General features: G+C 40.2%; 1 protein-coding gene across 2 annotated transcripts; it reads right to left on the minus strand.

Moving 5' to 3' along the window:
• Positions 1-4,708: 4,708 nt before the first annotated feature.
• On the minus strand, positions 4,709-11,729 carry LOC308399714 (uncharacterized protein). 2 transcript variants are annotated; one of them, XM_080887100.1, is made up of 9 exons: positions 11,566-11,729; positions 10,886-11,088; positions 10,696-10,797; positions 10,522-10,617; positions 10,336-10,446; positions 10,145-10,262; positions 7,432-8,203; positions 6,543-6,601; positions 4,709-6,461 (listed from the first exon to the last, which is right to left on the minus strand). In XM_080887100.1, exons 1-9 carry the CDS (start codon positions 11,597-11,599, stop codon positions 4,960-4,962), a joined length of 2,997 nt encoding a protein of 998 aa, XP_080743226.1. In that variant the 5' UTR covers positions 11,600-11,729; the 3' UTR covers positions 4,709-4,959. The 2 variants fall into 2 exon arrangements, with proteins under 2 accessions (XP_080743226.1, XP_080743227.1); XM_080887101.1 differs by lacking the exons at positions 10,886-11,088; positions 11,566-11,729 and having other exon boundaries at positions 10,522-10,612.
• Positions 11,730-12,185: the final 456 nt, after the last annotated feature.

Genomic DNA, 12,185 nt, shown 5'->3' on the forward strand with positions numbered 1-12,185 from the left:
AACACAGACGAACCGGCAACAGGCAGGAGAACACACAGGGCTTAAATACACACAGCAGTAATCAGGGGATGAGAGACAGGAGGGCAACACACCTGGAAGAAGTCAGAGCTGACGGGACAGGGGAAACGTAAACTGAACACACTCACACGAGACAGGGACTTTCAGAATAAAACAGGAAACTCAGACACAGAGAACCAGACATGACACTGAACTAACTAAACAGACAGATTCACAAACAGACAGTGTGACACCATAGACCAGGGGTGTGCAATCTCAGTCCACAAGGGCCGGTGTCCCTGCAGGTTTTAGATCTCACCTTGGGTCAACACACCTGAATCACATGATTAGTTCGTTACCAGGCCTCTGGGGAACTTCAGGACATGTTGAGGAGCTAATTTAGCCATTTAAATCAGCTGTGTTGGTTCGAGGACACATCTAAAACCTGCAGGGACACCGGCCCTCGTGGACTGAGATTGCCCACCCCTGCCATAGACAGACAGAACACAGAAGTGGGACCAGGGTAAGCACAGAACAGTAACCTAACAACTGGCAAATCATAACAGAATACATACTCAGGATAAACAAAAGCATAAAGAAACACAAAACACTGAGTCGGCAGACTCAGGACCATGACATGTTTACGCTTTTACAGATACCTTTGTTTGGGAATTATCCACAGACCAAATTAAAGAGGGGCTAGGCCACACTGATTAAAAAACAAAACAAAACAAGTATTAGTGTTCATTTTCAAGTCAAAACTTGAAATTCTATTTTAAGAATAAAGTGGAAATAATGAAATTAGAAAGAAAGTCTTGTCACGGTCTGGGTGCGCAAATCATGTGGAGTAAGGATGAGGACCCAAAATTTGAGTCCCAAATGCAGATAAAGAGGCTGAAACTGAATCTTAACAAAAGGTAAGCTGAGACTAGAGTAACTAACTTCAACTGGGTGAAATTAAACACTAAGGGTGTGGTACATAAAGAACATAGAAATACCTAAAACCTGGAACATAGAAGGAGCCAGACAGGCAAAAAATGCACTAAAGGACAAAGGAAAACTGACACTATATAACAAATTTCCCACATGTGGGACTAATAAAAGTTATCTTATCTTATATTCACATCAGGGTGATATAGGGAAGTGGAAACACAGGGGAACAAAGCTGGAATTAATAGACATAACGAGATGAGGGAAGCAAAATTGAACACACTGAACACAGGGCAAGAGACTAGCACGATAAAACAGAAAACACACTGAGAAGAAGACACGCTTGACACTGGGGCAGATATAAGAACAAAACAGACGAGAGAAAAGTAGGACCAAACGAGATAAAACATGAAGACATGAGTGTCTAAACATGAAGAGCGGAACACAGGGGAGGTATGGCAACAGAAACCTGAAGATTAGAAAATGTACATTGCTAACATTAGCTAAGCTGGCTAATCAAGTTGTTTCACAAATTCATCTACATGAGGCATTTTGTAGAGCGTATAGCAACCATGGCAGTTGTTTGACTTAGAACATCAGGTTAAATCTCCACATTTGGACTTTTTTCTCAAAAAACTTTCAACCGTATTCTCAAAATGAACACTGATTTTTTTTCTTAATTCGGCTCTAATGCTCAGCTGCAGATGTCACTCATTGCTTTTACATATTTCGACTCTTTAGTGTTAGCATTTTAGCTATCACTTTGTTGTGTTTTTGAACCATGAAGTGACCATATTAGGATGAAAGAGTGGAGTGCTATAATATGCGCTAATGCTAGCAATCTTTAACTTTAGCGGTACAAAGCACAGATACACAGACAGCATCTGCTAAGTAGTGCTAGAATTTCACTCACCACTAGTGAAGCTTTTTGGATGGTCTGGACCACAAAGTAAGCATCATATATGCCATTACTAAAGGACGACAACACCACATACAAGTAAGAAAGTTCCAGGTCAGTCACTTAGAGTGTTATATAAACAATTTCTAAATTTACTTTATTTAGAATCACTTGATCAAAGTTAATTATGATCATTTTTTGACCTTATAATGTGAATCTGCTTAATCAATGGTCATGGCAATTTGCATATTAATGATAAAGGAACTGACCTCACAGACCATTGTTCATTGAGTAGACTAGGTTCAGTTGTTGTGCAAATGTCCTGTTTCTAAGATTGGGGAAACCTGCAGTCAGCTGAGACTGAAGAAGATTCTCCCACTGAAAACGCTACATCCAGATGTATAGAACGAACCTTTTGGGATTTACTTACCTGGATGATTGAGCATGCATCAAGACGCGGCTCTGCTTACCAATTCTTCTGTTTTTTTGGTGGGAAAAGAGAGAGAGAAAAAAAGAAGAAAAGAATCAAGAACAAAAAACAGTATAATTAAAAATAAATAAATAAATAAATTAGGTACAACAACATCTCAACAGAGATAAATGGTACTAATATAGCAATATATTATAATGTAATAATATACAGTTCTCCTTTTGAACATGCTTTTTCGAACATCAACAGTTTTCAAGATATCATTGTCAAATTTTATGTGACGGTAGATACAACACTGATTTAATTTTGGGAAAATTGGTCAAAGGTCAAGGTCAAAATCAATAAAAACTTTATATTACCCACACAGAACAAACAGCACACAGCTAGAGGGAGAACACAACAAAGAGCGAGGGAAGTCTGAGACAATATATACACCGAGGGTAATGAGGAAACAGGAAGTTATAAAGCTTACACTAATTACAGACTAAAGAGACAGGGAAAGCAAAATGGAACACGGTGCACATAGGCCTATCAAAATATAACAGGAAGACACTAATACTGAGACCAGCACTAACATATGGAAACTTGACACAAAGACAGAAGTTAAAACAGAAAGAGACGAGACTAAAAAAAATAGAAGAGGAATACCAAAAGGGAATTAACCAATCAATCAACTAAGCAATCAGAAAACTAACGGCACAGAAAACAGGATTCATCATAAGCCCAGGAAAATAAATATAACACTATAACCAGAAGACATAATAATACACAATATAGAGACCACAACATCAAAAATACTAAACCAGAAACCCCCAAATATTCAAGAAGCTCAAAAACAGGGACCAAGGAAATTTCATTATCCACTGTTGCATTGATATGACAGCATATATTTTTCTTGGTGCACAGGAGGGCAAATCAGATTTATGAGAGAGATCAGGCTTTTGCCACACTTAATTTGTGGCAACCCACCCATGACACCCACAAGAACAAAGAGGCTACATGTATGGAGGCGGTTCACAGTCTGAGATTGTGTTCTTAAGAGTTCTTCTGGACTGCATCGATGCAGAAAGCATCCTCACAATCTTCACAACAGCCTTGTACCATAGCAGAAAATTTACATGAAGTTATGGAAAATTTTCCAATGTTTTAAAATAGACACCGAACACCATTAGTTCTCAGTTAGTGTATGAGGAACTCTATCAGAAAATGAAGGGGACAGACTGCTTTTTACCACAGACAGCTGGAGCTGTGTGAAGGAAATTAGGTTATGTTTATCATCTTTATAACACCATAACCATCAGATCAATGAGTCATTTGGTTTTTATGTGAACTGCCGACACAAATAAAGAAGACACATCACCTGACATGCAGAATCATTTTTCAAGGTCACCTCAACAGCACCAAATGTCACCAAGCACGTTTTCGCAAGAGTTCCACATTTAAACAAATTAAGGCTTGCTTGCAGGTCCTAAATGGGCCCCTCGTGTATGTCACAAAACGAGATGGTGATCGGACAAAACTGAATCAGAGACACAAAATCAAACAAAAAAAAAGAAAGAAGAAGAGACAAACAGAACATAAAGGACCTCAAAGAGCAATGAAAAGTTGGAGAGGGTGCATTTATGATCAGTGGTGCAAAATGAGATATGAAACAAAAACCGAGACACAGAAAGATAAAGAGATTAAAAAAAACAATCAAATGATACACAAAGATCCAACATAGGATAAAACATGACTGTAATGAGACAAAATGTTGTAGAACATCAGCAAACTGTCCATTTGGTGAGACAAAACTACCAAAACTCTGCGTGGTTTTCAGCTTCTCTGTGGGATGAGTGAGGAAGATACATGTGCCCAGAGGCCCTAAACTTTCATAATCCGTCCATGCATTTTGCATGTTGTGTATGTTCAGGTCTTTTATCGTCTCAAATTATTAAGGCCTAAATGGAAGAAACTTACCGCAACAAAGCGCTAAGACTTACTAATGAGCAGAATTATCACTACAGATGTAAGGCAATGGCGGTGACAGAAAACCTGTTTCTGTACAGGTATTATAAATAGTCCTGAGGGGAGGATGTGCATGTCTGACCACATTTCACAATAATGCATTCAGTAGCCGCCGAGATATCAACCTCTGATTTCCTGTCATTGTTACTCATCACAACACTGAACTATGTAACCCTTTGAGGTTGCTTGGTTTGGCCTTAAAGTTGAATGCAATCCAACATACAACACTTTCTCAGCAAAAAAAGAAACATTACATACATCATAAAAGGATGATTTATTGCATGATGCTCATTTTAATGTTTGATGACAACAGTTCTCCAAGAAGTCTAGAAAATCATGTTTTTCCTTTCTTTACTACCTGCTGGTAGTATCTTTGGTTTCAGGTGGGCAATAGTACAATGGCAACACAAAGAAGGAAAAAGGCAGTACATGCAGTGAAAAAGTTTTTGTTCATCTTCCGTTTGAAAGTATTTTGAATATGATTTCCTTGTTGTGAAGTGAAAAGAGTAAAACTGCCAATATAAAAATTTATTTTTTTAAAAGAAAAAATCGATTTTGCTGACAAGCTGAGGGCCTGTTGTTTCGCTCCTGATCTGCATAAAATATATTTTCTCCAATTATATAAATCTAAACATCTAAACAAAATATTCCTTCCCCACCCTACTTATTTAACCTCTGGGAGTTTCTGTTACAAGTTTCATTCCTTGGTCTCTACAGACTGCACTGTGTCTCCTTCGTCTCTATGTGTCTCCATGTGTTTTTTCAGTTTGGCCTTAGATGCGAACGTCATCATGCACCGCTCGCAGCGCGGCTTCACCCGCTTTAAGCCAGAATGGCTGCGTTTGTGTCGTGCCAGCTCGGACGAGCTCTTGAACTTCAGCTCGCATGTGTCGCAGGGATACGGGCGTTCCCCCGTGTGGATTCTCTGATGCAACTGAGCCTCACTGAGGGTGAGGAAGGACTTCTCACAGTGTCCACAGGGGAATGGCCGCTCTCCTGTGTGGATCAGGTTGTGTCTGGTGAGGGCGTAGGGTTTGGTGAAGCCCTTCCCGCAGTAAGTGCAGGGGTAGGGGCGGGCCCCAGTGTGTGAGACGATGTGCTCTTGCTGTGTTTTCTTGCTCTTAAAGCGCTTCCCGCACTGAGGGCAGGAGTACGGCCTGTCGTCCACGTGTGACCTGTGATGTTTTGAGAGCTCGCCCTGTGACAAAAAGCCTTTCCCGCACTGAGAACAGAGGAAGGGTTTCTCCCCGGTGTGCATCCTCTCATGTCTGGCCAGCACAGACACCAAGGTGAACCTCTTTGGGCAGTGGGAGCACTGGAAAGGGCGCTCACCCGTGTGAACACGGAGGTGTTTGATGAGCATGAAGCGCAGCGAGAATCGTTTGCTGCACTGGTTGCACTGGTAGGGTCGCTCCCCAGTATGGGTGGACAGATGTCTCTTAACGTCAGACCTCCGAGTGTACGTCTTCTCACAATGTGGACATTTAAACTGACGCTTCACCTGATGCATCTGCCTGTGCTGAGAGCGTGCGAGTAGGGTGTCGAAGCCTTCGCCGCACTGCTGGCAGATGTAGCGTTTAGCGGTGACGTGGGACTTCCTGTGCTCCAGCAGCTCAGACGGAGTCGGGAAACTCTGACTGCAGATGGAGCACATTTGAGGCAGCTGGCTCTCCTGCGAGTGAGACTTTTTATGGTGGACAGTCAACGCCCTCAGGTTAGCGAAGGAGCTCCTGCATACCTGGCAGGTGAAGGAGATGGCTATGCCGTGATGTTTGCTCTCGTGCTTCGCCAGATCCCACGAGTGCTGGAAGGTTCGGTCACACTGCGAGCAGTGAAACGGTCTCTCTCCCGTGTGAGTGAGCTGGTGTCTCCTGACATCCGATGTCCGGGTGAACGTCTTACCGCATGTTTCGCATGTGAGTGATCTCTGACGGCCGTGCAACTGAGAAACACTCTCTCTGCTTTGCTCTGGCTGCTCTGCTTTTCTCTCCTCCGAGTTTCCTCTGGGAAAAAGTTTAATAGATGTAAATATTTCATCTGTGCTGGAGGGGGATGGTGTAAATTTAACTCCTGAGAGAGTCCTGTATGCTTCTTTGCGAACGCTCTGCATGTGGAAGTGTGGAGGACTGTTTTCATCCGAGTTATGGAAAGGACACTGCGAGCAGGTGAAGATGATAGACGTCATCTCGTGTGAATCTCCTGCATTAAAATAAAGGAACAGATACATGAGTGGATTTATTTAAGAAGTTCAACATTGTTTTCTTCTTGACATCACATCACCTTTGTCAGATCCTTTGATGGCTATCACAGAAGGGGCAGCTGATCCATCAGCAGTGCTCCTGGAGAAATCAAAACACTGTGTCACAATATTTAAAGGAAAATCTCTCAGACTTCTCACATTTTTGTGATATGAACAAGTAGAAGAAAGTGTAACAGGAAACCATAAATGTTTAATCAGAATGCTAAAGTACATAAAGCACATAAAAATCCTTTCAAAGTCTGTCATCTTGTCCTGGGATACAGCAGTTTATATGCACTCATCATAGGGATTAATATCATGGTAATTTCGAGCTTTTAAAGAATTGGGTGCACAAGTACAACAAATTCTTGCTTTTTAAAGTAATTAAATATGTATGCTGTACAATCATTTCACCTTGGAAAAAGAACAAATCAAGGAAATCATTAAAAGCTCAAAATTACCCCGATATTCATGTCCACAATGACTGCATGCAAACTTGATCTGCAGATGAGAAGCTGCTCATATCTGTGTACTAAATATGCTCCAGTGAGCACAAAGACGTTAAAACCAGGGAATCGTCCAGCCTATAACATGTTAATTAGTGAGGTTTTAGCAGTGCTGACGGGCAGATTTATTTATTTTTTAACATTTGCACCGATCCAGAGCAAGCATTTAAGGATGCTGGGTGTGGCTTCACATTTACCAACCAGACATGACAGTAATGACCTATTTTCTTATATTATTTTAACCGTGACCAGGAATATTTTAACCATACTTAAATGGATGAGCATGAATTAAAAAGTGCATCTTTAGATTATAATAGCTATACCCAAGATCAACATAACCAAATTAATCAGATTTTTTTTTGTTATTCTAATAAGGTGTACATTTCTGCTAAAGATATTTGGAATGAAAATAATGTTTTTGTACATTTTTGGTTCTTCAGGATTTTCTCTTGTTGTCCTTTTTATTTTACACGTCTCGTTGCAACTCGGCGAAGTCTTTAGTTGCAGACGTGTGGATCTGCGCATGTTTCCTGACGTGTCAGACTCCTGTGCTTCCGACATTTCGGTCTGGATTTCTGCCATTTCTTGAGCAGAAAATGAATTATCTTTCAGGTCTGCGCATATATTTCTCTCTATGCCTCCAAGCTGGAACTCATCTGTCACTTCTTCTGCAATGACTTCCCGTTTCCCTTTAGTCACTTGGTCACTTATTTCAAGCCCTTCATGGCTTTTTCCTTCATCTGTTCCCTTTCCTGGTTCAAGATCGTCATTTATGGATGACTGGTTGTTCTTTTCTGTAAGTACGTCTTGCCCCCTTAATGCAAAGGTTCTCGTCAACGTCTCCAAAGCTTTCGCTACATCCACAGTCTCACTCGTTTCTTCAGCCCTCACAGCAGGAGCCTCTTCGTCGCCAGCGCTATCAGCACTTACAGCCACTATCTCCTCTTCATAGAAATCTGTCTGAACTTGAACTGCAGCTGACTCCATCATTTGCTCATCCACCTCAGCTGCTCCGACTTCCACTTCAGTGTAAACGGTGACCACGCTGTACTGGTCGGTTCCCACTAAAGTGACTGGGTTCAATACGTTAGCGTAGTTATGGATGGCGTCCAGTCCAACTGATACGTTTGTCTTTTGTGAGGGAGGGATTGATAATGCAGACATGATGGAGTTACCAGCAGTGGAAGAAGGACCGTCTGCAAAAAAGAGACTCATCAGCTACTGCAGAGAGAGACATATGTGAACAAAATCTCTCAATTCATTTTATTTATATAGTGCCAATCAAAACAGACTCAGGTACTAGGAAGTAAGAGTATAAAGTGTATACTAATAATAGTACACACACACACACACACACGTATATAATACAAACAAATGTATTTAGGTGCGATGAACACGACATCTATTGTATCTGTTATTAAACATTTAGTTGACGTGTTACAAATATGTGGGAATCAAAGTAGGTTAAAGCCTGGTTACACTATCATTTTGTGGAATCAGTCTAAAACATAAATATATACAATAGAATATGGAATGACTGAGTTCATTTATATGCAAAGTAATATGATGTATTTGATTGTATTTCCAAGCCAATTCAACCTTTTCTCTCAAACCTTCTCTTCAAAACATTGAACCTGAGAGGACACTTAGATATATTCTCAGAAATTGTCATTTAAAGTTTGCTGATAAAAGCATTAGGAAGTCACGAGCACCTCTATATTTTGGTGTCAAAATTATGTTAACATACTGTAATACACAATTCACTCAAACATGGCAAACAAGAAGAGGATTAAATACATTTAGTTTTGTTTATACAACTTGTGTTTTTTAATTTCTTTTGGCATAAAAAAGATTAAAAATATAATTTATTACATTAGGAAATGTCACTAAAATAGCTTTGTCACTTAACAGCCATCAGGTCACCCCTATCCCACTTTGAGCTAAGGTTGAGTTAATATTCACCTCTCTTCGTGGAATTTTCCCCGTTTAGAAAAACCAAATGGAAAATCCCATCAATGAATAACTGCAAGGCCAAAATGTATGAAGGAGACTTCATTTGAAAAATAACAACTTCTAGTTTCTGGAAATTTATTTGTTTAGCATGTGAGTGAAACATCACCTAACCCCAAATGGTTTGCTGGAGATTTGGTGGGTGTTTAGACTTTAGATAATTCAATTCAATTTTATTCATATAGCGCCAATTCAGTCGCCTCAAGGTGCTTTATATCGTGATGGAAAGACCCTCCAATTTTAGAAAGAAACTGACAATCACGCAACCACCTATGAGGACAAAAAAAAGTATTTAACAGAATGAAACCTCACGCAGAAATAGGCTGAGGGAGGTGCTGTCAGTGCTGTCACAGTTGAGTTAAGGAAAGCAAACCAGTAGTCTAAGCCTATTGCATCACAATGAGTCCACTAGGGTCTATTTGACATAATCTGGTCATCAGATGGTGATTGTGAGGGTTACATGGAGATGTGATCCTCACATATTGAAATGCACCAACTATACATGCATACCAGGTGGACTTTAAGTGGGCTTTTAACAAGTAAAACAGGAATGAGTGCTCGGCTGTTGGTGCTTTAGCTGTTCCTCTCCATAACAGAGTAAAATCAAGGCCTAAGGGAGGATTCAGAGTCACCTGATCCAGCTCTAACTATAAGTTTTATCAAAAAGTAAAGTTTTAGGCCTAATCTTAAAGGTAGAGAGGGTGTCTGTCTTCAGAATCCAAACTGGGAGCTGGTTCCACAGAAGAGGGGCCTGATAGCCGAAGACTCTACCTCCTGTTCTACCTCTAAAAACTCTAAGAACCATAAGTAAGCCCGCAGAGAGAGGGCAAAGACCTCATTAGGTAATATGACACTAATAGGTCTTTAAACAGGGCCTGTTAAGATAAGCATTATATCTCAGAAAGTTCTGATAAAGTGCATTACTATACACTACAAACCTGTTGCTATGAATTTATCCACTGATCTTGAAATATTAAGAAGTGAGAACTAATTATGCAACTTTAAATCTGACTTTTTAACCCAGCTGTGATGATGCAACATCTTGCTTCATAGTTTTGTTGATTGTGAAAACTGCTGCAGCTCTACTTAAAGTAAAGCGCTATACAAATACAGGCCATTTTACTTACATGCCATTTTCAGTAGTCCTGAACTTTTGTAGTGCTGGTAGATAAAGCTCAGATCTTCAGTTGACAACTGAATGCATTCCCCCAAAACAGAAGGAGCTGAGTCCAGCCAGGCTACAGTCTGTAATCACAGCACAATGTTAATATAACCCGCTGAAAATCACCTGAAACAATTATGTTATCTGACTGAATACCTGCTTTAGGTCTGGTACTGGAAGCAACTTTTCCAGCTTGGAGAGCAGATTCCATAATAACATATTTAGTGCTGAGTCATACTGTGGACCGTATTCCACTGGAAACACTTCCTGTAAGATAATAAGATGTTATTTTTATTCTGAGCATTTTCAAGCAAAGATATGAAATACTAAAATATGTCCTACCTGAAAAAAATATGCCCTCTCAATTGGATCTTTCAGCAGACTTTGAACCAGAGCGACAAAAGTAGACTCTGTTGTTTTCACCTCTGCATCCCTATACTGCAACAAATTGAAGTGATATCTTGAAAAAAGTACTGGGCACACTTTATTTTATCCGCTTCTCTTTAACGTACTTACATCTGTGTTTTCAGAGGTTACTGGGAGTCTGTCCAAATGGCTCTGGATTGCTTGAGAATCAACAGAACCGCGTGTCGAGCCTTTGCAAAGCTCCAGTATCAACTGAAATATCAATAAACTGAGTTTTTACAGAATCAACGCAGCAAAATAAACATACATGGATGGCATGTCAGCCAGACTACCTCCTCACCCTCGCTCTGAGTCCGAGGATGAGCTGGGCTCTCTGCCTGTGGCTGATCAGACCAGGAATCGCCTCTGTCACTGTGAACACGAACTCCTGCAGCTTCTGGTAGTTCATCACATCTTTCTGCTTCACCAGCTGCCACATGGAGGCAGACAGAAGCTGCAGAGGTGGCACCAGGAGTTGGAGGGATGAGAGAGACAGGCTTGGATCTAAAACATAAAGGTGTAATGTAACAAATGGTCTTTAGAGGGCAGCAATCAGCTTTAAACTCCAGAACTCACATTATAACAATACATATGTTATTCATTTAATTCAGTGCTGTTCATATATTACTATGGTAATAATTTTCTCAGGTAAAGCAGTGCACACATATGTATTTTTTTTTGCCCTGCATTTAAACAGCCATAAGCTTGGGAACCCGAATAATTGCTGGGCCGCCCTTAATAAAAGGAGTTTTAAATTGCGATTCTTCAAATATATCATCACCTATGGTTTAGACAATAAATTAAGCATAATACTTGACAGAATAATAAAAAAAACTGAAAATAATTGATTTATTTTTCATGCTAAAGCTTAAATCGTGCGTATCACGATTCCTTTAAATAGACGGCCCCCGCTAACTGTGTAACCGGCATAGACGTAGCTTACTTTATATCGCAGCTGGTTCAGATTGCCACTGTACCCACCGTTTGTTTTCTCTGCAGAGTCGAGAACCTCCATGGGTGCACTGTGCCTCTTGTGGCGCCGAAAATTAGGTGTTAAGTTGTTTTGTTTTAGTTAGCAGCTAACATGCGCTGTTCGGACGCAAGCACCGTTTCCTCAACGCTTATACTCCGATTCCGCTTTTCAAAATAAAAATATCAAAGCTGACAGGCGACTTGTCTCGCTGACATTAATTTCTTACAGTTTTGTTTTTAGTTGGAAGACAAGATAGGACAGACTTTCCTAATCCTACAAATCCTAAAAAATTTGTAATTCAAATGTTACATAAATTAAAAAGTAAGTAAACAAGTAAACATTGCATCTGCATGCCTTTCCCCAGCATGAAGCTATACTGCTGCTTACTGATCGTCACCTCTCTTCTTAACCTAGCTTGTAGAATTCCTTCTCATAGCGTCACGGTTTGGCACATCAGCCTTATCCCTCTGTAGTTACTACAGCTCTGTACATCACCCTTGTTCTTGGCAGTCAGTACCACGATATTCATGTCCATGTAAAAAAACCAAAAACAAAACAGTAGACCGTAATAAAGTAAAAATATCTCCTATCTAACAAAGCAAGATTTAAAGAATTAAAATTTGCAACA

The sequence above is a fragment of the Rhamphochromis sp. 'chilingali' genome (assembly GCF_963969265.1).
Source record: "Rhamphochromis sp. 'chilingali' genome assembly, chromosome: 7".
NCBI classification, from domain to species: domain Eukaryota; kingdom Metazoa; phylum Chordata; class Actinopteri; order Cichliformes; family Cichlidae; genus Rhamphochromis; species Rhamphochromis sp. 'chilingali'.